The 26,315-nt window shown below is 45.2% G+C and overlaps 1 protein-coding gene across 2 annotated transcripts in view; it reads left to right on the top strand.

Moving 5' to 3' along the window:
• GSPT1 (G1 to S phase transition 1) overlaps positions 1-26,315 on the top strand; it is a 548,341-nt gene that overhangs the window by 76,177 nt on the left and 445,849 nt on the right. The window contains exons 3-5 of one of the 2 annotated variants that reach the window (XM_078663168.1): positions 11,023-11,064; positions 12,081-12,305; positions 20,795-20,828. In XM_078663168.1, the coding sequence (XP_078519294.1) occupies positions 11,023-11,064; positions 12,081-12,305; positions 20,795-20,828 (301 nt within the window). The remainder of the gene's footprint in view (positions 1-11,022; positions 11,065-12,080; positions 12,306-20,794; positions 20,829-26,315) is intronic. The other variant, XM_078663169.1, reaches the window with a different exon arrangement.

The raw sequence follows: 26,315 nt of genomic DNA, 5'->3' as shown, positions 1-26,315 counted from the left end.
GCTCATAGAAAGGAAGCCAAGCTGTTCATGGCAAAGATGCGAAAGGAGAAGAAGGGTCGGAGGAGATCGAGGTCAGGCTCGAAGTCGACGTTGGGTCATGCTTCAAAACCCAAGAAGACGACACGGCTCTTGACGCGGTTCGGATAAGGAAGAGGCTCCGAAGTCGACCACGACAGACCATCAACATCGTAAGGACTATGTATCTCCTTCTCCAGAAAGAGCGACTTCTCTAGTGGCTTCATTGGCACAGTCGACGTCGCCGATTCCTTCTCCATTTCGGAGAAATTCTCCGGCTCCGGTTGAAGAGGTACCAGTACCTGGAGAGTTGTCGACTCCAATGGATCCACCGTCGGTGCCGGAAGGCAAGAGTCTGGTGATGCCTGAGCGTATTCCAGGCGAGTACCCTCTTTTTCCTGAACCAGGGCAAGACCCATCGCATTATCTTAATGCAATGTATGGTGTCTTTGCGAGGGCAATGTACCCCAACCTCCAGACCTTACACCTTCATGCCTGGAGATTGAACGGGGCAACCTGAATTCTTTTTCTCTTCCTTCTGATGTGGTGGACGTTATTTTGTCCACCAGTCGTCTCTCCACCAAGTCTATTTATTCACATAGGTGGTCCAAATTTGTTTGTTGGTGTGTGGAGAAGTCTATTGACCCTTTAAGGGCTCGCTAATCTGACATTCTTCAGTTTGCTCTGTCTCTGGCCCAGCAGGGTTTTGCTGTGGCTACTGTGAAAGGCTATTTATCGGCTTTGTCGGCGTTCCTTTGCATGCCGGACCAGCCGTCCATTTGTTTAAATCACCCATTGAGTTACGATACATTAAGGGCCTTACCAACAAATATCTGCCCACTCCTTTTATTGTGCCTCAATGGGACTTAAATCTTGTCTTAACCTATTTGATGGGTTCTCCCTTCGAGACCTTACACAAGTGTCCCTTGAGGTTAGTGTCGTTAAAAACTGTGTTTCTTGTTGCCATTACCTCGGCAAGGAGGGGTAAGTGAGCTTCAAGCTCTGAGTTCAAAACCCCCATTCTTGACTATTCATGCTGATAGAATGGTGCTCAGGCCAGGGCTGCTTTTCTGCCTAAGGTGGTAACTCCCTTCCATCTGGGGCATTCCATTCCCCTTCCTTCCTTCTATCCTCCCCCTCACCCTTCCAAGGAGGAGGAGCGGCTTCACCGCTTGGACCCTAAGAAGGCGGTGAGTTTTTACCTTAATAGAACTAAAGACTATCGTGTGTATGACCAGCTCTTCGTGGGCTTTGCTGGCTGCTGGAAAGGCAGAGCGGTGCACAAGCGCACACTTTCCAGACCGATTGTCTTGTGCATCAAGATTTGTTACTCTTTGGCCGGTAAGGAACCTCCAGAGGGTTTAAGAGCTTATTCTACCAGGGCAAAGTCCTCTACATCTGCTTTATCTAGAGATGTTCCTGTTGAGCACATTTGTAGAGCGGCAACTTGGGCCTCCCTCCACACTTTCGCGAAGCATTACTGCTTAGATTCCGAAGTGAGGAGGGATAGTCACTTTGTGTGCTCTGTCCTACAGCATTTCGTGGTATAGAATAGTGGACACCCTCCTCCGGGAGTGGGACTGCTGTGGGATTCTATTCACAAGGTGAGGAATCCACTGGCAGATGTATCCATCAGAAGAACAATTTAATTATCTTCGGAAACGCTTTTTCCGGTGGATACAGTATCCGCCTGTGGATTCCTCACTGACCCACCCGCCTCCCCGTTGTCCACTCTTCTATACCTGCAAAGTGTTTATTTTATGATCTTTCAATGGAAATGTTTAATTGTTCTTGCTTTTTGCATTGATTTCACACTGTGTTGGTTTGTGTATTGTGTATACTGTACCTATTTATGTCGGTCCGTCCGCCTCGGGGGCACGAAAAAAAGGGCGGAACTGACGTCATCACGCCGACGAGGCTCTCTTATGGCTCCGGTGACGTCCGCGAGGTCGCGAGGGGAGCCGTGCCTCTGTGACGTCGTCCTAGTCTTCGTCGGCGTAGAGAGCTATACAAATTTCCGAATGCTGCTAGCGCAGGGGATATTCACAAGGTGAGGAATCCACAGGCAGATACTGTATCCACCAGAAAAAGCGTTACCGAAGGTAAGTAACTTGTTTGTTTGGCTTTGTTCCACACTAAGATCTGTGAGCAGGTAAAACCTTTTAACAGGGTGGGGCTGGAGTCCGTCTGTCTCTAGCTTTTAAGTAGAGAATTTGCCGTAGGACTTCTCTTAAGGCTGCTCTGTTGTACTGAATTTCTCATGGCGCTGGTAGTTAAGACTTCCTTTAAATTGCAGCTGGGATGAAAATCTGCTACCTGTTTCAAGTAAAATAATTTGTTCGATAATGGTCTCCTAGAAGGCAATAGAGGTTTTGTGATGTACAGTCAGGTTGGAGGTATGGAATCTTCACAGCATTTCACTCATAACTGCTATAGATGTATTTTGTGGTAATAGTGGGAGGGAGCAGGGTAGAAGTTTTCTTTTATACAATGGAGAATGTAGCTAGTGCTACCAGATCTTCCAGTGTTGCTGATGGTATTTAATCTGTTAGTTACAAATATTTGACCATGCACTGGCTTGTCATGTAACACTCAAACAACAATTTATGGCTAGTTTTCATGTTAATTGCATAGTACGCTGTAGTTTCATTTATTTAATGTTTTAAATGAAAATATCTGCATCTGTTAAACGCTACAAATCTAGTCTGAATAAAATGGGTATGCAGGTTCGGCTAGAGCAGGATTTAAATAATACCATCACCCTATTCTCCTATAAGAAGTTAACTAAACATTCAAAGGCTTTTGCAATGTTAGCGTTGTGGAATCATTTTCTTTCATAAGTCTATTTTTCTTTGACTAGATTATACTGGTGTTGGTCGTAGACCAAATGACTGTGCTGCGTATATGCGATTTCTTTATTGTGCACAAGTAAAATTTTTTATTTACTTGGAATGGTTTTATTCATTTTTAGGTCTGGCACCTGCGAATGGATCGCAAAGCGATCGTCGCTGCAAGGCCTATTGTGATCAGTTCTGCTTACAAGGAGCTAAGGGAGACAAGAGATGGGCACGCGCGTAAACGGATCAGGTCGCGCGCGCGTTCACCATCTCATGTCTCCCATGGCTCCTTGTAAGCAGTCTCTCTCTCTCTCTCTCTCTTCTCTCTCTTCTCTCTCTTCTCTCTCTTCTCTTCTCTCTCTTCTCTTCTCTCTCTTCTCTCTCTCTTCTCTTCTCTCTCTTCTCTCTCTTCTCTCTCTTCTCTCTCTTCTCTCTCTTCTCTCTCTTCTCTCTCTTCTCTTCTCTTCTCTCTCTTCTCTCTCTTCTCCTCTCTCTTCTCTCTCTTCTCTCTCTTCTCTCTCTTCTCTCTCTTCTCTCTCTTCTCTCCTCTCTTCTCTCTCTTCTCTCCTCTCTTCTCTCCTCTCTTCTCTCCTCTCTTCTCTCCTCTCTTCTCTCCTCTCTTCTCTCCTCTCTTCTCTCCTCTCTTCTCTCCTCTCTTCTCTCCTCTCTTCTCTCCTCTCTTCTCTCCTCTCTTCTCTCCTCTCTTCTCTCCTCTCTTCTCTTCTCTCCTCTCTCCTCTCTTCTCTCCTCTCTTCTCTCCTCTCTTCTCTCCTCTCTTCTCTCCTCTCTTCTCTCCTCTTCTCTCTTCTCTCCTCTCTTCTCTCTTCTCTCCTCTCCTCTCTTCTCTCCTCTCTTCTCTCCTCTCTTCTCTCCTCTCTCCTCTCCTCTCTTCTCTCTCTTCCCTCTCTTCTCTCCTCTCTCCTCACCTCTCTTTTCTCTCTCTTCTCTCTCTTCTCTCTCTTCTCTCTCTTCTCTCTCTTCTCTCTCTTCTCTCTCTTCTCTCTCTTCTCTCTCTTCTCTCTCTTCTCTCTCTTCTCTCTCTTCTCTCTCTTCTCTCTCTTCTCTCTCTTCTCTCTCTTCTCTCTCTTCTCTCTCTTCTCTCCTCTCTTCTCTCCTCTCTTCTCTCCTCTCTTCTCTCCTCTCTTCTCTTCTCTCCTCTCCTCTCCTCTCTCCTCTCTCCTCTCTCCTCTCTCCTCTCTCCTCTCTCCTCTCTCCTCTCTCCTCTCCTCTCTTCTCTCCTCTCTTCTCTCCTCTCTCCTCTCTCCTCTCTCCTCTCTCCTCTCTTCTCTCCTCTCTCCTCTCCTCTCTTCTCTCTCTCTCCTCTCTTCTCTTCTCTCTCTCTCTTCTCTTCTCTTCTCTCTCTCTCTTCTCTTCTCTTCTCTCTCTTCTCTCTCTCTCTTCTCTCTCTTCTCTCTCTTCTCTTCTCTCTCTCTTCCCCCCACCCCCGGGCTCTTTCCGTGTGTCCTTCTCGCTCCTTAGCGGGTCAGTCTCGGCAGCAGGCTCCGAGGTCGACGTGTGTAAAATAATAGTCAGAGACTTGATTGAAGCTGTTGCGTAGCTTTATTCTCATGCATATGTAATTATATAACAGCGTGTCTTCTCTGGCGATCTTGCGCTTGCGCCGGGACAGCAGATGTGCACGCTCACGGCGACGGCGTATCATGCGCTCCCACCGTGCTTTCAGTTTCGCACCCCAGTACACTGAACTCAGTGGGAGGGTTTTAACGTCGCTGATCGCAGAGATCCTGACTTTTTTTCTATGGGACCGTGTTGTGAGCGAGCTTGAATGTTGCGCAGCACCAGATAAACCTGTCTACAACGTCTGATTCCAGGCCAGAGGTCAGCAGAGGACCCAGTTACACTTTTCCAATGATACCCGTGCCGGTGAGTTGGTTAATGAGGGCTGGCTTTAGCTTGTTCATCTATGTAAGGGGCTCGGAAGGAATGCTAACATACACCCTAACCTTATTGTGAACCTTCACCATAGGCCGATGCAGAGAGAGAGACCGACATTCGGTGTTTACGTATCATGCAGCTCTTACTAACAAAGAGCAATTCTTTGTGGTTCTTCTTAAAAATGTATGTTTCCCTATTTACTGTATAGGAAACCGAACTGAGTGTGGCTAGGAAAGTCAATATTCTCCTTGTCAGTGAAGTGGTAGATTAAGAACTGTCACACAAAAGGCAGAAATAATCGAAGTTAAAAATCAGACAAAAGACAAGCATGCGTGTCACGGGTTTTGGGAGCTAGCCTGTAATTTCGCGAGAAGCGCTTCGAGGGTCCATTCTGCACGGCAGGCGCTTGATGCACCATATGAGCCCATTTCACTTCACGTTCGTATGCCCCACCCTGACCAGCACAGCTGCGCGCGGGACACGCAGCGCGCGCATTCACATGAGCACCAGGGGATTCCGTCCACTCACACCCCCTCCCGCCATTCATGTCCCGCGGGAGAGCCTCAGGAAATTCCAACCAGGCTTGGCGCCCAGGCAGAGGGCACGGCAAGGAAGGGACTTCACAGCGCATGCAAATGAATCCTTCCGCCACGAGCCAATCGCTCCGCCCGCAGGCGCAGGTTAATTGTGCAGGACTCACACTGGTAAGTATTCACCAGGAATGTGGACAATCAAAGCCCTGAATGCAAATACCCCACATTAAGGGTGCCTGCCTCTGGCACTTGATTGATTAGCAGGCAGTCCCTGTGGCTCTCCACCTGCTGCAGGAAGTTACGTATTTCTGTCTCTAATTCATCCAGGAAACATGGGGGTAGATGTATCAAGTTTAGTGCAAATCAGCGCAAAGTCTTGAATTGGGATTTTATGTGCATTTGAAACTGTGCTAAAGTAAGGCAAAGAAGGGCTTTGCGCTACTTAGTGTCAAGGGAATGTCCTATGCAGTACTTAATTTGTAATTTGTGCTGGGGCCCAAAGTTTTGCTCAGAAGCCCGTCTCTCTAGCTATCGAATATCGGGGGGGGGGTTGGGGGGGCTTGTGAATAACAAGCATTTGCAATGCAATAGGTCTTGCATTTGCGCGAGTTTGAGCTATTGGCATTGTAAATGATAATGCCATTTATTTATGTTTGTTTCAAAACAGATAAAGGCATTGTCATTAACAATGCCAATAGCTTAAACTTTCGCAAATGCGAGACCTATTGCATTGCAAATGCTTGTTCACCATTCAGTTAAATGCACTCTTTACTGGTGTACTTGTTACTAAAATACCCCAATGTAGTCTTTGTTTCCGTATTACTTTTTATTTTTTTATTTTTTATAACACCAAAGCATTACTACTTGTTTCCTGTGAGATTTCCTAGTTTCATTAATTACAATCTTCATGTGTACTTGCTCTTGTCTTGAGTACACATCTAGCTCGCCATGATAAACAAGCTTGGGTCATGTTTAACTACAGCAAGGTGTCGGTAGATGTTAAAGAGGCTATACAAAAATTGCCAAATGGTAGGCGGGTACAGATGGTCTCCCTAGTGAATTTTATAAAAACATATGCTGGCCAGCTGGCCCCGCAACTTGTTGAGTTGTTTGCTGAGGCATACGATAGCGGGACTTTACAACCCACGTTGCATGAGACTCTAATAGTTATGCTTTTAAAACCAGACAGGGACTTTAAATGCTGCAAATCTTACCAGCCACTTTCCTTAATCAATCTAGATGTGAAAATCCTTGCTAAAGTAATGGCAATGAGATTGCAGCCACTTGTACCCGCACTGGTGCTACCAGATCAGTCTGGTTATGTGAAGGAGAGGTCCATGACACATAATTTGATACCGGTTTGCAACATTGCATCAATTAGACCCTGAAATGAACGCTGCAGCGGTGTTGCTTGATGCTGCCAAGGCTTTTGATTCCATACAGTGGGGCTATATGTTTACAGTGCTGAATTATATGGGGCTCCGGCCTCCCTTTGTGCAATGGATACGTCTGCTATTCGCCAAGGGTTTGGGTCAATAAGTATATTTCGGACCATATCCGAATATGCAGAGGGACGCGGCAGGGATGCCCGCTGTCACCAATGCTTTTCTCTCTCTTGAGCTGTAGCCTCTGGCCTGATAAGTTTGACAGCTACATAAACAGGCAGCGTTGGGATTCCAACAGCACCCGCTCGCCATATCTCTGAATGGGACGATATTCTGTTGTATGTGTGGGAGCCAGCGGCAAACCTAGACCCCTTACTTAGAGTATTTCCTGGAGGGTATTCGGGCCTCAATATTAATTGGAATAAATCCGTAATATTACCCCTCACACAGTGCACTACGTCATGCGATCTGGAGTCCATTTGGCATGGGCTACAGAATCGGGTAAATACCTTTAGGATTGGGTGCACAGGGATCCGGAAGTAGTAGTGCAAAAGAACTGTGGACAAGTGATCACAACACTAACAGACCAGGTGTCCAGGTGGATATGCCTCCCGCTAACACTTGCGGATCGTATCGCGGTAATAACAATGACTTTTTTTTACCTAGATTTTTGTATTTGTTCAAGAACATCCCCATAGTACTGACTAAAGCATTCTTCAAATTGCTTCAGGCATGTTTGTCGACACTGGTATGGGCGGGTAAGAATTTACGCTGCAGCTGGGATACTCTGATGCATCCATTTGAGCGTGGTGGTTTTGGAGTGCTGGATATGAGACTATACTATGTGAGCAGGCAAACTTTGCTCATTATTAGCACTTTCTGCAAATATTCCTACCACATCTGGCGGTGTAGGCTGATGACGTTCACCCATTTGCACTTTCTGCGGTATTGCTATGGCCGCCCCTGAACTCTAGGGTACACATCAATACAGTGAACTGTACTAGCCGTGCATGGAGGTTACTGCGAGTTAGAGCGGGAAGGGGCTATCTATATGCGCTGGCCTTGTTGTTGGATGCGCCTCCTGACATTTGTTACACAGGAGCAGGGACCATTGGATACTTAAAACGGCTGTGTTCACTACACTAGGTGACTTCTACCCAAGTGAGAAGTTTATAACATTAGATGCCCTCACTGCAAATAAACCGTGCATTGCTATGCTGGGCTTTGCGTATGCCAGACTGCGTGCTGCAATTCGTATGATTTATTCGGAGTACCTGGATGAGCAGAGGGCTCTGAATGCGCTTCAGGTGCTGCTGTCCAACAGTCACGTCTGGTGCGTTTGAAATATGGACTGTTTTATTGGATATGCCGATGACATGGGAAGATAGGGTTATGTGCTGTGCGTTGACTGGACGTCTTACGGCGAATTGCAACTTCAAGATATGTATTATACGCCAGAGCACCTGCATCAATATGAGTTGCGTGAGGACTCTTGCTGTGTAAAATGTGGGGTGGAGAATGCAGACTTTATGCATTGAGCCTGGGGCTGCAAAAAGGTGTTGTTATATTGTGGTACAGCGACCCAACATCTTTCACAGTTGATTCTGGACTAGGTCAAAAACACGCCACAGGTCTGTCTATTGGCCCTATTGAAAGCAATTCAACAGAGCTATCATAAACTGGTAACTTACTGTGCTATTATTGGCTAAGAGACTGGTAGAAAAAAACTGGGGTGGGAAAGCGGTGCCGACAGGGAAGGCATGGCTTAAAGGTGTTCTATATTGTAGAGATCGGCTGGATATTTATGCTGGAGGAGCTTCCGATCGCATCCAAGCCGCAAAATATTTGGAGCCCTGTAAAACATACCTACTGGGGAACCCTGATGTCTTCCGATATGTCAAGTACCAGGTCCGTGGTTGGGGGCGGGGGGAATGCAGGGTGCTGACAGAACTGCTGGGGGGATGCTGGTCCTCTAAGAGGACGGTTGCGGGATGCACATTGTATTGAATGTACAGTATATGAATACGTATGCACTGTAAGTTAGCTATGTTGCATTGTTTAGTTTAGGCAATATATTGAATATGTATGTAATATTAATGGATTTACTGAAATCTGTAATAATAACTACAGCAAGGTGTGCATCTGTTAAACAATTGGTCCCACATCCGTGTCCTTACTGTTCTGTGCTGCACCTTCTATCGTCACTAGGTTCTTAAGCTCTGTTACATGTGTCGGGCTAACACAAGTCTCACTGGTAACTGTACCGCTTCCTTCACCTTCTGCAATTCTTATCTTATTTTTCGATACTCCTGCTTTGTCAGTGCTCCTTCTTGCACCCTTCTGTCCCTACTCTGGTCTTTACCATATACCAGCTACCCGTTGTGATCAGTAAGTTATTATGACGCTCTGCACAGCACACAATTAAAGTCTGCTTACTCAAATCATGTACGGCCTGTAGTGAACCTACAATGCCATTTATTTATAAAAATTAGTTAATTGTCCGCTCTTTGTATTAGTCCGTGCTTACTCTGCTCTTTAATTAACCTCCTTACTTTCTTGCAAAAAATGACTTCAGGAAGCTAGTCCAAATTCCCCCTTCTTCGGGTGGGGCTCCCTCGTTATTAATGTACAAGTTATGCAACACCATGTTGAGGTAAATTATGTTTGTACCAATCCAAATATAGATGCCATTTCCTAGAACCGTATGCCACACTGAGTGAGGAGTAAAATTATTGAATACGCCATAGGGAAGTAATTAAAGGACATAAAGCTTACTGGATACAGTACCCTTGGTATCTCCTCTTGTTGATGAGGTAGTTGCATTCTATGAAGTCACCAACATGGAACTTGAGACTCTATATTGAAGCTCCCTCCCCTGTTTTTCAGACCTTCATAATCTTTATAAAAGCTCTTAAAACTACAAGCCAAGCCTATTACTAAGTAGAACTTCTTCACTGCAGCGCCCACCACTCCTGTTTATCTGAGTTTGGTTAAGAAATGTAGAACACCATACTCCAAACCTTTCTCAGGCAGGCTGCACCTCTGTTCTTGTAGTGTTTCTATGACTGGAGTGCTCTTGCTTTCACTTTAACTACTCCAGCGATATAGAGCAATAAAATCAGTTGTGAGTTATCCATCTTCAGGCAGTGCAATTAGGTTTTCTAGTCCACTTCACTTCGGGGATGTACAGTAAAGAACCTTGAATTCCCTGGTTTGTTTTAGAGCTTCTTTCGTGATGGTACTGAGAATTGTAAGGGCATCAGAAGTGAGGACGGCTACTTAGGATCAAAATATCACTGCTGCCAAAGCTTTTACTCACTTTGCACTAACAGGTATTTGCCTTGGAGTAGCCAAAAGGTGGCTTCATGGTTTTGCCTGATAGAGCAATCTCCTCTAGCCCATCAGGTTTTGGACCTTCCTTTTGCAGGGTGTCTACATCTGGTACACCAGGAAAAGACCGTACTGCATCTGTCATTAAAGATTTTCTGCAAGGCCTTTGAACTTTACTGTCCAATTAGTGTATAGTCTCGTACATGGGAGCCAAACATCCTATTGAAATTGATAGGTACTCCATTTGATGCTTGGCACAAATCTGACATGCATCATCTGTCATGAAAATAGGCTGCCTTCTGGTTGTTAAATTTGAAATGTAATTAAATGGCTTTAAGGTATTTGTCCTCCATGTAATACCATCTGTATGAAGTATCCTTACAAATGCATCTTTTCTTCCAAAAGTCCTCTCATATTTTCAACTCCTTTTGTTTGATGGCCTTTTTTCTGGACCTCCAGTTGTAAAGTCTCATCTGACTTTATATGTTAAGAGGGCTAGGAGTCTACTCAGACAGAGAAATGATTGGACGTTTTAAATGTAATGGTGTGATTCATCCAGCCATGGAATCAACAAAGCGGACTATATCTAAAGTAGGAGGATATTGTCCTTTATGACTACAGGCTTACCAAAGGTAAATTGGCCCCTACTATTGATGCATTCATGAGTTAGGTTTCCATTCTGGACATTTGAAGAGCAGCTAGCTGGATGTCCATTGCTAAACAATCATTTATTGCTTCATACTCCAGGACAGATATGCTAGTGGGCCAGCCTTCTCTGTGCCACTTATTAGTAGCTTTTCTCCATCTTTGCGTTTGGGTTCCATTTCTTGGGCATGGCTTTTTATTAAGCTAGCTGCTCTTTTATTTTGCTTACTGTCATTTAATGATATATGCTATAGTTTGTTCTGTGGATCAAGCCCACACACAGAGTTTTCCATTTATAGGCACAGAACTAGAAAAACAGGTAAGCCACTTTCCTTACTACTTGCCTAATGTTAATGTATGTGTATTTTTCTTTGTTGATAGGTCCCAGTCTGACAGTTAACATGGACGTTTCAGAGCCTGTTGGTAAGGAATTGTGTTGTGATTTCGTATTGTCCTGTGTCCTTTGCCCAATCCTTCTCCCCCAAAACTGCTATATCCCAGTCATCATTTTTTTTCCATCAATTTTTTGCCTCTTATCGAGGGTCTCATTTTTCTTCTTCTGCCTTTATTTCGCTATACTGGCGGATGTACTTCTATAGCATAACATTTTTCACTTTGGTCTTCGGAGTCCCAGATGTATAGCATTCAGACTATTGAAAACATGGGTTTATTATCCTGCCTGTTTTCCCCCCAAACACTTTCCATCCTGAGTAAAATCAGAAAGTTGCACTTCTGTTTCTTTAACAACTACTTAGGTTTCCTGCCACTGTTAATAGTTGTGCTTTTGATAAGAGTATGTGGAAGAATCGCTACTCAACCCTTCTATTCTAGTAAGCACATTTATCTGTCATCCTCCATCCATTGTAACTAAACAACGCTTTTCCAAACACTTGATAAATTATGGCCAACTACAAGGGAAACTGAAACCTTCACTTTCTAAAGCTTTTTGTCTCCATCTCCTACACCAGTAATATTATCTTGACTTTAACATGGTTCTGGTGTGTACCCTGAGGCTTATTGTTATATTTTTATGTTGGGCATTTGTTTCTCACATTCTGCCATTAGTATGGCCTTGCAGCCCTACTGCCCACTGGTTACCTTTCAGTCTTCTTTTTGAGAAGTCAGTTAGGGACTAAAGCCTGTCTTCTAGAAAGAACCTGTTTTACTGTGCATGGATATTGAGAAAAATATTTGGCAAGTAATTGGAATAATCTAGAATATTCTTTTATTGGCTACACTTCCCTACGATTCACATTTTATGTGAAAAGTTCCTTATCCGTTTTTACGAAGTGGATGAACTCTACTCAATGAGAAAGAGTTGTAAGAGAATAGTTTTGAACTAGTGGTGTTTTTAATTGTTTATCTCTAGATATTTTGTACTTTGAAATTAGTTGCAATTTTATGGAGTATACTAAAGTAAACATTTTGTTTGAATCTAGTAGAAAATGGTGAGACTGAAATGTCTCCTGAAGAAACGTGGGATCATAAGGAAGAGCCAAGTGAAGCTGAGCCGGGAGGTGGGCCTGCAGGTGATGGGGGACCTGCTGAAGACAGTGCACAGGAAATGATGGAGGAAGAGGAGGAAATCGAATTACCTAAAGCAGTAGCCCCTCCAGGTGCTCCGAAAAAAGAGCATGTAAATGTAGTATTCATCGGGCATGTAGGTAAGTTGTTATATAGGATTTGAATTCAATGTAATCTTTTTTTTTTTTTTATATCTTTTTATTAATCATAAATCAACAAAATACAAATACAACAATTGCATTGGGGATAAGTCGACATTAATACAAAGTGCTAGGAGCAGAGGACGTCTCGCAAACAGGATAAAAAAAACAGTATAGTAAAAACTTGGAATCAAGGGGAATCCAGAGCGGCCGAGTCAGTTCGCCTGGCTAGTGGAACGCAAATATCTCCCCGATACACATTCCACGGCCCCCATATCTTCGCCCATTTCTCAGGACAGCCCCTCGCTACATACACCGCACGCTCTCTGAACATACACTAGTCTAGATCCTGTGCCCATTTGGCACGTCGTGGCGATTGAGCAGCACCCCATAATTGCGCTATGTTGCGCTTGGCAACCATACAGGCCAGTGTAACCCATTGCTATAGATAATGATTAAGATCTGTGGGCTCCCAAACGTTCAAGAGACACCTACGCGCTTCCAAGCGCACTGCACAACCCAGAACATTCTGCAGAATCTCATGTATGTCGCGCCAATAGGCCTGGATGCTATCGCAATGCTACAGAATGTGAAGGAATGTAGCAATCTCTCCACAGCCCCTCTTGCATTCACCATTCGTACTCCATCCCATCTTCACCAGTCCAGGACCAGTTACGTAGGACCTGTGCAAAATCTTCAACTGCACCAAGCGCAATCTCATCTGCACCGCCACTACCTTGGGGGAGGAGACCGCCTCAACCCAGTCCTCATCATCCATCTCTAACCAATCCAAGTCTCCCTGAGAGACCTCAGTGGGTCATCCATGTGATTAATCAGCTTACGGTAAATCAGGGAAATGGTTTTTACAGGTAAATGCCCATCCAACACACGATCTTCAAGGGGAGAGGCATCGGGGAGGGAGTCTCCCAACGAAATATGGGACAAAAGGGCATGCCTTACTTGTAAATAACGGTAGTGTTCCCTGGCGTGAAGGTGGTGACTCCCCTGAAGTGCCTCAAAAGTCAGTACCTCCCCCTTCCCCCAGACATCTTTTATTTGACTAAGTCCAATCAGCTCCCACTTGTCAAAACCTTTGGTGGTCCACAAGTTACCCAGTTTGGCTGAGCTAAAGAGAGGGGTCGCGAGGGTCAGTCTCCCTTCCCAGCCCAGGTTCTTATTAACCGCATGCCAAACTCTTATTGCGTGCGAAGTGGGTCCCGTAAGAGAAAATCGCCCGGACGATTATACAGAGCCCAAAGAAGGTCCCCCCCCCCCCCCCAGGGGACTGGCTACGATCCATAGCGTACCCGGGGTCACCCGGCAGGCTGTAAACTATCTGATTAATAGCTGCTAACTGGGAGGCCCAATAATATTTCCTCAAATCGGGAAGACCAATACCGCCGTCATACCAGGCCAGGGTGAGCTTAGCGTAGGCAATAACGGGGGTCTACCTCCCCAGATGAGTCTCTGGAGCGCCTCAACTTCCTTAAAGTACTTGGCAGGCACCGGGTCCATGGCATTTTGGAAAACGTTCAGAAAGCGCGGAAGAGCTAACATTTTGAAAAGAACCGACCTGCCCAAAAGCGACAAGGGCAACGTCCTCCAACGCTCAACATCAGCGCGCAATCTCACCAGCGGTGGTAACAAATTCTCAGCATACCTCGTCTTGGCGTCCAAAGCAATATAGATACCCAGATACACAAAACCTTTGGTAGTCACCTGAAGAGGGCAGTTCTGCGGGACCACCGGCGGGTCACCGGACAACACCAACATCACTGACTTAGACCAATTAATAGCAAAGCCCGAGAACTCACCGAACACTCTGAGAATATCGAGAAAGACATCCAACGAGGACCTAGGCGTGGAGAGATAGAGAAGCACATCATCAGCATAGAGAGAAATCTTATCCTCCCACACAGGGGACCACCGCAAGCCACGTACCATACTTTCCCATCTGATCCAAGCCGCCAGGGGCTCTAGCGCCAACGCAAACAGAAGGGGTGACAGCGGACATCCCTGCCGCGTCCCCCTCTCTAATTCAAAATCACAGGATTGACAATTGTTCACTATCACGCGGGCCAAAGGAGCAGCATAGAGCAAACGTATCCATCCAATAAATTCGGGCCCGAAGCCCAATTTCTCCAACACAGCAAATAGATACGACCATTCAATTCGGTCAAAGGCCATGGTGGCATCGAGGGACACCAATACGGCAGGCTGCGACAGGTCGTGGGCTCTACCTAAAACGCCATGCAAACGTCGAAGATTGAGCGCGGTGTTACGGCGTGGCATAAAGCCCGACTGATCCGGGTGTACCAAAGTAGAGATCACCTTGACCAACCTGATCGCCAGCAATTTAGCCAATATCTTGGGCTCTGCATTGAGCAGGGAGATAGGTCGATAAGAAGAGGGGGAGGCACGGGGCTTACCCGGCTTATGAATCACAACAATATTAGCGATACGCTGATCATAAGGGAGGATGCCGACTTCCCTATTTTTAAGAAACATGGCTCTCAAATGCGGTGCTATCTTCTGAGTATTCAATTTATAGAGTTCAATGGGAATACCATTGGGACCCGTAGCTTTCCCTGAATTAATGCTCCTAATTACGTTCCAACTCAGCATCCGAATCCCCGATCCCAGAGTAGAGCTAGACATTCACCCCACTCCCTCACGCACGCGCACATCATTAAACACCCAATGCAATATGAAACTGAAACCAAAAACCAACGAACAACCCTCCTCCCCAACTCAGAAGACCTCCCCCCTCCCTGCACCCCTGCATCAGGACTACGCCCCAACCCCAACTCGCAGTGTGCCTGTCGCCCCGCCCAACAATAGTTACTATAAGTAGGAAGAGGAGGCGCCTCCTGTGCAGCCCACAACCCATCCCCCAAACATAGCCGTCCCGGAGAACAAACAATACAGTCCAAATCAATACCAATACACGTTAAAGAAAGGCTACTTCCCCCCCCCCCCGCCCCCCATAAGCAAGAAGCAAATAAACAATCAAAATAGGAGTTTCTCATTCTGGGCCCTGCCGAGCATCCTCAGTCTTGTTGTTGCTCCCCCAATTTCCTCATCAGTAATCGCGGAATCCATGTATTTCCGGTCATCATCAGACAATTTAGGCATAATTATATCTCGAATCATCTCAGTATGCTCAAGATCATCGTGTACATCCGACGAAGAATAGACATTCTTGTAATAGGAACCAAAGGAGTCCGCAATCAACTGAGGGTCTGTCAAAGTCTCAGGACCATTACCCTCAAGCTCAGGGACCAACCGAGACGCGCGATCTCCCCGCTCCAGCCAAGCTATAAGCTTACCGGCCCTATCGCCATGTTCGTAAATTCTACTCTGAACCTCATTATGCTGCGTTACAGCCGACTCCCTAGACAACCCATGATACTCATCTTGTTTGAGACTCAGCTGATGCCGGTTCTCAACAGTTGCGTCCGCTGCGGTTCGCTTTTCCAAACGGATGATCTCCGTTTCAGCAGCAGTGATGTCAGCCAAACGCCTTTTCTTCTTACCAGCAATGAGACAACGCCTCACCACGCAAGACCACCTTATAAGCCTCCCACAAAGTCTGGGCCGATTCCACTGTTCCCCGATTGTGCTGGAAATAAAGCTCGGAAGCACCACATAATTCCTTCTTAATAACAGGGTCGCGAAGATGCCAGGCGTTAATGGGTGCAATTCTACCTACCATAGGCTGCCCCATCTCCACTCAGACCCAAACTGGGGAATGATCGGATATACCCCTACCCAGTAGATGTGCCTCCCGCACAGTATCAACCATTGCAGCGGGCAACATGATGTAGTCAAGTCGTGACATAGAACCGTGTGCAGCCGAGAGAGGAGTATAACTCCGAAGTGTAGGATTTAAAAGACGCCAAACATCGACCAGACCCAGAGAGTCCAGAAACTCAGAAAGCCACTGACGGGCCGGGGGAAGCATCCTCGGCGGGACACGGTCTAGGTTGCCATCCAACACAGTATTGAAGTCCCCACCCAAGATCAGAAGCCAAAGTGGGAGCGAGAGGAAAATATTAGCAAGAGCTTTAAAAGTGTCAGATTGCAGGGCCGGGGGAACATAAATAGAAAGGAAAGTAACCACTTTACCCCCGATCCTCCCAGACACTCCCACATATCTACCCCTCTGGTCCGACCATGTAGCCTGCACATCAAACAGAAGGGCCTTCCTCACCAAGATCCCAACACCCCATGAACCTGTCGTAAACCCGGCATGCGCAATTAATTTATAGCCCCCTCTATGAAGGGCCATACAACGATTGCCTACGAGGTGAGTCTCCTGGAGAAGTACCACATCCGGTGAGTGCCGCCTGATAAATTGGCTGACCATGCCCCTCTTGATTTTGTCTCCCAAACCATTTACGTTCCAACTCAGCATCCGAATCCCCGATCCCAGAGTAGAGCTAGACATTCACCTCACTCCCTCACGCACGCGCACATCTTTAAACACCCAATGCAATATGAAACTGAAAACAAAAACCAACGAACAACCCTCCTCCCCAACTCGGAAGACCTCCCCCCCCCTCCCTGCACCCCTGCATCAGGACTACGCCCCAACCCCAACTCGGAGTGTGCCTTTCGCCCCGCCCAACAATAGTTACTAAAAGTAGGAAGAGGAGGCGCCTCCTGTGCAGCCCACAACCCAACCCCCAAACATAGCCGTCCCGGAGAACAAACAATACAGTACAAATCAATACCAATACACGTTAAAGAAAGGCTACTCCCCCCCCCCCCCCTCCCCCCCCCTAAGCAAGAAGCAAATAAACAATCAAAATAGGAGTCTCTCATTCTGGGCCCTGCCGACCATCCTCAGTCTTGTTGTTGTTCTCCAGTGTTATCAGGTCTAACAGTGTCCAACCAGTTCGATGCCATCTCTGCATTGTCAAAAAACCAAGTTCGCTCGTTCGCTTCGACTCTCAGCTTAGCAGGATATAACATGGAATATTTAATCCCTTTGTCTCTCAACCTCCGCTTGACTTGGAGGAAGCTCTGGCGCATTTTCTGTACCGCTTGTGTGAAGTCCGGGAAGGACACAGTGACGTTTTCATATCGTAGCGGGCCATCTGTCCGCGAGGCCTGCAGAATGGCATCTCGGTCCCGAAAGTTTAAAAACTCTCGCAATCATGGGCCTAGGCAGCGCACCTACTTTCGGCGGTCTGCATGGCACTCTATGCGCTCTTTCCACCGTGAAGAACTTGCTGAGGCCCTTAGGTTTCAGGTGATTGAGAATCAGTTCCTCAACGAACAGATCAGCCGTGCGCGACTCCGCATTTTCAGGAACACCCAAAATGCGAACGTTGTTGCGATGATTGCGACCCTCATAATCGTCAAGGAGCCTCCTGGTTTCATCCTGCGCCGCCTGTAGTGCCCGGACTTCTCTCTGTAGCTCGGTGGTATCATCGACCAGGCTCGAAGTTCGGATGTCGAGGGATTTGACTTTCTCGCTAGTCTTAGCGTGATCCGTGCGCAAAAGGTTAAAGTCAATCTTAACCGAGTCCAATTTGGTGTCGAGCGCATCCATTCTACTCGCCATAGATGTCTCAATTCTGGTGACAACCTCCATTATGTCCTGTAAAGAAGGCTCCGAGCCAGCACTCAGAGAGGTGGTCCCGGTAACCGGAAGTTGTTTCTGGTCACCTGGGGACCCCTTGGGAAGAGTATACCTGTCCAATTTATTGGACTGAACAGATCTCTGGGCCCGGCCACCCCTGGCAGAAGATTTCTCTGAGTCTGCTCTAGCTGCCATGACGGGCGACCTCCGTAGATTCAGGCAACTAGGCAATCGATGTGCTAGGATACACCTCCGACAACTCTTCACACGTCCACGTAGCCCTAGGAACCGAGCCACGAGCAGTCGTATCAGGCTGAGGAGAGTCACATCAGAGGCTCCCAGCCGCTAAAGGCCAGCCCAAGGAGTGGTTCCAGGAGGGGGCACCACTTCCGGTAGACACTGCCGCTGTTGTCACATTAGGTCCCAGCCACCTCTGACACCAGAGTCCGCAGCCTCAGCGACTGGAAGGCCCAAAACTTAGAACGATGAATAGAGGGGGTAGAAATGCACCCTTCAAGCCGCAATTTCACCAGGACGCAGCAATACTATTCCCCCATCGAAAATTGTCCTCTGGTATCAGGATATGTAACAGGATAGACGAACGGAGGAGCGGGTCTCACGGAGCTACACGATCACGCGGCCATCTTGGTCCCGTGCTAGGCTCCTCCCAATGTAATCTTTAAAGAAATATTGTGACTATCGTTTGAAGGCGATTTTCTCTGTAGGAGAACTATTTAAAAAGCTATTGTGTTTTTAGAACATGGTAAATAAGTGCATTGGGACTTAATCGCAACCAATGCTTTTGGATTCACTACATTAGGAGTGCCATTATATGGCAGAGTGGTAATGCCCCAGGTAAACCCATGTGATTTTAAAAGTTGGCAGATCTGGTATTGATAACGTTTTTTGGAAATGTTTTATCTATTGATATGAATGTGAAAATGTCATTGTAAAAACATGTTCATGGTTTAAATGTAAAAAAATTATTTTCTTCTGTCAGTGTCACAACGTGAACATACTGCCCAACAGGTCTTGGATAATAATGCTTGTATAATTTGAATAAAAAAATTGTTAATACTAAAAATAAAAGGAATGCTCCACTTGTGACTTGAATGGTGGGTGGGTGCTAGGGTTGTAACTGAAAGGTAAAGTACTGTGCCATTAAACTACCTTTTAGAGTCCGAGTGCTAGCTGCTGATCAATTTTATCATAGTTTGTTAATCTTATCTAGTTGAATACAGTGAAATTTGCTTTAGATTATCTTTTAAAACAAGGTGTAGTCCTCAATTTGTCCATTACAGTCAGAAAATGTGAGGAAAGGCTGCTCTACCTGTTCCACAATATTAGTGCAGTCATATGTCAAGTGTAGGGTGAAGAAATGTGTGCTGTTCTGAATGCACTGTTCATATCTTCATAGTTTTCAATTTTAAGGTTGAAGAAAGTGAGCCAGTTCAGTTGTTTCGTAGTACTGTTTACTACTGCTTTTTATTGGAGGAGTGCAACTGTCTTCCACTATGACTTCTGTTGGTCGCCCTTCTTTCCATGCTTGTAGCTACAGCACTATAGATCTAGTCTGGTTTGTGGATTTGATGTCCCTGGCTTGTGAATGTCAATCACTTTTCCTATTTACTATGTGCTTGACTGTCTGCTTTTTGTTCATTGTATATGACTTGTTGCATGAATTTATTCTCTTGTACTGATCATCATAGTGACTGCTGTTCGTAAATGTATTTAATTGGAGGTTAGGTTGGTTTCTCTTACTATTAACATTTTGCAGGCTTTCCCTTTTTTGGTATGTACTCCTAATTAAATTAGAAATTAATTTGTGTGGATGGAAATAGCTAACGAATATTTGTTTTTTAAAATATAGATTAAATTACTTTTACTGGCCAAATGTTAATTTGCTACCACTCACTCCTTTACCAGATGTCACATGACCGTGTATTTTTAGGAAGTACAAAAAAAGTTTGTTTTTAACCATTTTATCAAACTTTTTTTTTAATTTCCCTTTGTACATCTGTCCTTTTTCAATTAATGGTGTTGTGTAATGAGCATACATAAAGTCTTAATTAGCATGTAAATTAGCTAAATATTCTAATTCAAGGTTGCCTTTTGAGATTGCTTGATTTTCTACATTACTGCACAACAACTGTTTTATATTCTGCAGTTTGCATTACATAATTGGAAAGAAGCTAAATGGACATTTACAATTACCTAGCTCTCCCCTCCGCCTTATATGGACCTACTTGAGAATCTCTAAAAGGATGTAGTGCTTTTAAAAAAATTAATGTTCTACTGTTCATAGATCTGTGACAACTGCCCATGCTAAGGCTCCACCTGTATTTTATTGTGGATTTCACTGTAATTACCTTATGTGACTTTAGCACTGGCATGTGACTACTCCTACTCACGAAGCACACCTCAGTGACCTGGTAAACCAGGCCAGTGCATTGTAACCATGCCTAGAGGTGTGCCTATAATAATGGAAGTCCTCTTATAAGGTTATATAAATGTTTGCAAGCCAGTTCAAAATATTTAAATACTAATTTGAGCATGCCCAGAGTGAGCTCCTAGGTTAAACCTTGATATTGAAAATTCTGCTCTCATTGAAGAATAGTTAAAAAAAATTATATATATTTACGCCTGAAATTCATCCCATCTGTAAAAATAGCGCAACTAAATATTCCATCATCCTCCTAACAATTTTGTCAATCTATAGTGGATGATATCTGCTGTTGCTTTTGTTGGGTATTTGCTTTTTTGGTTATGAATTCGTGATCACCATTGGTGCTTGCATTTCTTCCCAAGCTTAACTCGTCTGCGCCCTTCTTGAAAAATCTGTTGGCTTCGAAGAAATGCTGTTCTGTTGCTTAAATAATGGGTGTTCTTTGTCCATCAGATGCTGGTAAATCAACGATTGGAGGACAGATAATGTAAGTAAATATTTACTTGATTCGTTAGTTCTTTTTACTACTGCTAGTCCTACTTCCCAAAGCAAGCTGCATTAAAAAAACATGTTCTTTTTGATCTATTTAATAATATCCAGTGTTTTTGTCTGTCAGATGAAATGCTGACAAGGAATAAAGAACATTTCTGACAGTGGTACTGCATGTGATGATGTTGCAATGAAATCTGGTATCGTGGAAAGTGTTATACAGGGCAGGTCCCCAACGCTTGCTCAGCGTGGTCTTTAGGCTTCAGGAGGCTAAATTCAATCCAGAAGCTTGCCAATATTAATCTTTTATTGGGTGGGGTTTCAAGAACATTGACATTAAGTATAGTTCAGCTCAAAAGAAGAGTGCCCACTGTTGAAGGAGCCTTTCTGTTCATTTTGAATTGTATTGTATATCTCTACAAATTCCAAGAAAAGAGTGTACAGCTACTAAATGGACATGTGGAACCCTGGAACTGGATCCATGTGCTCCCTGTCATACACCTGTATGAGGGCCTTCATGTCATTGCCCTGTTGATGGCTTGGACAAATGATACTGTTTTCTATTCAATTAAGTGTTTCAGGTGTTATAGCGCCGGGGGATGGGGGTGGGGGGGGGGGGGGCTGCAACATTAGTTAACAGGAAATTTTAATATTCAGGTCCGCATTCTAGACACTGACGCCGACGTGCACACCTACTTAGAAAAAGGGCGGATGACTCGGCCGCACAGCGGATGCGCCGCTGGCGTGCCGGAGGTGCCCCTAAGGCAAGCCCGTCTCTGTCCTACCGGGTCCAGGGGCCAGAACCCCTGCCGGTTCCACAAGGGAAATGTTCTCTTACACTTCTGACCAGCTTCACCACCTTAGAGAGGCTACGAGGAATAAGTGTGTTTATTTAATTTTGCCTGACAGCAATGTTAATCAATGCCCTCATTGTTCTTTTAAACTATGCCCCATTATAAAAGCTCCCACGGTCATATCCCTGCGGACTGTTTTTTAAATGTTTCTACTTAACTGTCGATTTGATTACTAAGCATTTTTCGTAAATTCGGTTATTGCTGGAAGAAGAGGGCTCTGATGTTCTTAACAGAAACATGGCTGACTAGCGAGGCCGACCCTGCTCTTGTTCAAGCTCTCCCCTCTGGGTATGTTATTCAGAGACTTGATCGAGAGCTAAGCAGAGGAGGCGGTATAGCAATTTTTTTATAAAACCGAATTCAACTGCCGTATTTTAGTAAGCCCCATACCAAACTGCAAGAGTTTTTTTCTCTTGCAATCGGTCTATCCCAGGTTTGTACTTTTTCTTCGATTTCTAATATATTGTCCCCCAGGGGCCCTAAGCCAATTCTGTAAGGATCTACCTGAAATAACAGCTAATCAAGCTAGCCCCCTGTCTAATATTTCCCTATCTGGATTTTAATATCCATTTTGATGGCATCTCACTGCCATCCACATGCGAGCTGATTGATGGCCTGGGGCCCTTTCAACTCAATCAAAAAGTGAGAGGTCCCATTCACTCTAAAGGCCACTTACTCAACCCTATTTTTTCAAATATTGAACATTTTCTGGTTGGGTACCCCATCCCGGTGCCCTGGTCAGACCATTGCCTGATATAATTTTCCTGGTCCCCTCAGTATGCCGGCTGTGAAATCCAGAAAACTGGTCTGCAAGTGGTCAAAAGTTTCAATGGAGTCTTTGGTGTCAACTCTCAATAACACCTGACCAATATCTGATCCAAATCCCATCACTGCGAACGATAAGCACAACAAATGGCTTGAATATTGACTACACACTGTGCTCTCTAAAAATGGACTAATAATAAGATAGGAGCCAATAGAACAGCTTGGTATTCTCCAAAGCTTCGTGAGCTCAAGCAAGCTTGTAAACAACTGGAGAGAAGATGGTGAAAAGACTTTTCTGCAATTAACAAAATTAAGTACAATGAGGCTATAAAAGTGTATAAGGAAGAAATTACATGTGCTTAGCCTCTTTATTACGAAGAAAGAATTACTTCAACCTCCAATTCCCTGCGCAAAATATTTCGCATTGCGAAATCTCTCCTCAAACCTCCATCTCCTCCTATTGCATCTGATACATCATCTCGTCGTAACGAAATGGCAACATTCTTTTTCATAAAATACAAGATATTTATTCCTCGTTTCCCCCGGCCATAGTACAACAAAATGTATTACCTATGGTCAACGGACCTCAAATTAAAGATGGTTCCTTAGCGGAAATTCCTCCTCCGAACCCGACCTCTTTGTGAGGTATTTTCAACCAATTGAAATCTGTTTACCCCATACTATTTTTTAAACCAAGTCATTGTTACTGTATCTCCAGTTATCATGGACCTGATCAACGCCACATTTTTTATGGGACTTGTCCCCCTTTCGTAGAAACGAGCAATTGTTAAAGCATTTAAAAAAAAAAAAACGAACCTGGACCCAGAGGTGTTGGTGAATTACCGTCCCTTCTCTTTACTGCCTGGAATCCGCAATATTGCTGAAAAAAAATGTTAACTCTGTTCTCTCCGCATTTCTGGAGAGTAAGGACTGTCTCCATCCCTCACAAACTAGATTTAGACCTCAATAAGGCACAGTGACTGCCCTTTTGGCAGTAGTACAAGAAGCCAGTAAAATGTTAGATGATGGAGGCTGTGCTGCTATTATTCTCTTAGATCTCAGCGCAGCCTTCAACACAGTCCACCATCAGCTGCTCATTCAAAGACTCCAGAAGGGTGGAGTGGCGGGGACAGCTCTTAAGTGTAATCCCTTTTGGAGGACAGATTATTCCAGGTGTTTGAAGATGAAATTACCTCCGAATGTATTCCACTTAGATGAGGGATCCCGCAGGTATCGTCCCTGAGCCTCACTATATTTAATGTGTACATGAGCCCCCTGTCAGAGGTAGTGAAGCAGTTCTGTATCCAGAGTGTTACCTATGCAGACGACACACAACTGTTTGTCTCTTTCAACCAGCTTGACAAAACTGGGTCTGATCTAGCCGGGTGTCTAGAAAAGGTGTCAATCTGGATGGAAGGCTCGTATCTGAAACTCAATGGGGCCAAGACTGAGCTGATGCTCCTAGGTAAATCTCCCTTTCTGAACTTAAGCCTACCCTGGCCCAGCTGTTTTGGGCCAATTCCTGCCGCCCCCCCCCCCCCCCCCCCTAACAGATCAAGAACCAAGAACCTGGGTACCTGGGTGTATGACTTAACCGCAATCTCAATTTTAGGGAGCAAGCGTGGAAGGTGGGTAGCTGTTATAGGATTCTCAGGATGATTTGGAAAATCCTCCCTCAGCTGCTTTTTCATGCAAGAAGACTGATTATGCAAATGCCCTTTACCTGGGAGCCCCTTGTCTCCCCACCAAAAAATTGCAGACTGTGGTAAAACTGCGCAGCACGCTTGCTCCTGAACATCCCCAGTCGTCAATCAGCAAAGTCCTCCATTGCCACCCTTCACTGGCTCCCCATCCAGGAGAGAGTCCAGTTTAAGGCTTTGCGCATAGTACACAAGGCAATGTCAGCTAATGGACCGCCTATCATTCGTTCCATCATCTCGCCCTACCGTCCTAATGGGTCTCTGCGTTTTGGATAGTAAACATCTGGCGGCAGTCCCTAAAATAAAAAGATCACGAATTGGAGGGCGTCTCTCCTCTTACAACGTCGCCAAGTTATGGAACAATCTCCCCCTCCATATTCGTCTTGAGACCAACTATCTGGCCTTTCTAAAACTCATAAAACCTTTCTGTTCCCCTAAACACTGTTATGGAGTTCGTGATTAAACTGCTTCAAGCACTGGGATGCCTCCGGGTAACCACGCACTCTAGAAATGCTGATTCAATTCAGCTGTAAGAAATGCTGCACCAGCCCATGCCCCTAATCTGGACTTTGCCTCAGATGACGGCAGAACCTATGCTGCTGCTCCTCATGGGGACAGTTCAGCAACAACTGCCAAGCCAGGTCTTCCCTGGACCGAAAAGAAGCATCCAGACAAACTTACCCCAAAACCAGTCCCAGGATGGTGGTTTCTGGTTCAGGGAAGGCCTACTTTGGCAGTTTTGGCTGGACTGTTCCCATGAGGAACAGGGTTTAGACTGATTTGCATATTGCTGGGTCTGAACTGGGGTGGCAAAGTGAGCTAAAAAACGATGATGGATTCAACCCAGATATGTGACTGTGGGTGAGTGTCTGAAAAGTTTCAGCGTTCTGTCCATCAACTCCTTGTGTTTGCTTTGTTTAAAATGATGGCACTCCCGAGATCTATATCTAATGCATCACATATAGTCCCGGCTTCCTATTTTAAAACCATAGAGCGCGAAAAGAGGGCACTCCTATGGAATGGCAAGCTCCCCACGAATACCCTCACAAGTTGGTGAGGAGGTGGTATGACTGTGGCATAGGGCTTCATTATATATGGAAATTTTACTTGGCGGTACAGCGAATAGTGGTCAATCAATGTTTACATCGACCCTATGACAAACAAGCTTACAGTATGGACAAATTGGTCTTACCAGGATGGAGCTACGAGAGGGCATTTAATATCACACCAACATGCCTACAGCTTACGGGCCGCACTGAACACAGTTCAGCTCTGGCACACAAAGCCTTTGGCGGTAGACTAAGATCACACAAGCCACCCCACTATGGAATATTGAACAGATAGGATTTGATACATGGGATCTCACTAGGTATTTCCTGAGTGGGGGATCTGTGGTCACGAGGAGGAGGTGGTTCCCTTTGCCACATTACAGTGAGATTAAAACTTTGCCGCAACAGAGAAGTTTCGATACTCACAAATTAGACCTGCTCTCCAAACTGCCATCCCCCCTGATTCCTCTCCACTGGAAGATAGAATCCTTACTGAATATATGGACTGAAAAGCGATCTCTGACCTATCAAAAATTGACTAACCACTATGTGTGTATTGATTCTGTGAATATCTTCCTTACATTGCTAAATGCAACACCATATCACTGATCTACCCTGTTTTTGTCATCAATAAAAAATAATTTAAAAAAAGAAAAATTATGGACACATGGGTCAGCTACTTCCAGCTTATTTACAGATGGATGGTGGCACATATTTCATTATGTTACCATTTGGTATAGAATTTATTTCGCAGGTAGACCAAAAGCCCATTCAGCTAGAGGAAAAGCAGCAGCCACAATTTGGCTTAAAAATCTCAATACCAGCGGCATGGAGCGGGAACGCCTAGGTGTACTGGAGTGATGATCCTTTTGACGCAAGTGTGACTATAAAGGACGTCACCCCCGCCTCGACCGATGTAATGGTATCCCCTAAAATTTAGGGTCCTCTGTGAGCTTTTTGGTTACCAGATAGGATTCTTTTTCGGTAATAAGGTGGGTGCTAATAGTCCCTCACTAACTCTTATATCTGCACAAGCCCAGTGTCCTATCCAGGAAAGGTATCCTGCAGCCCTGAAAAATGCCCCAGACCAGTTAGGCTTTCGAGTGGGCAGAAACAT

This window comes from Lissotriton helveticus, chromosome 10 (assembly GCF_964261635.1).
Source record: "Lissotriton helveticus chromosome 10, aLisHel1.1, whole genome shotgun sequence".
NCBI lineage: Eukaryota > Metazoa > Chordata > Amphibia > Caudata > Salamandridae > Lissotriton > Lissotriton helveticus.
This window is presented reverse-complemented; position numbering and strand designations above follow the sequence as displayed.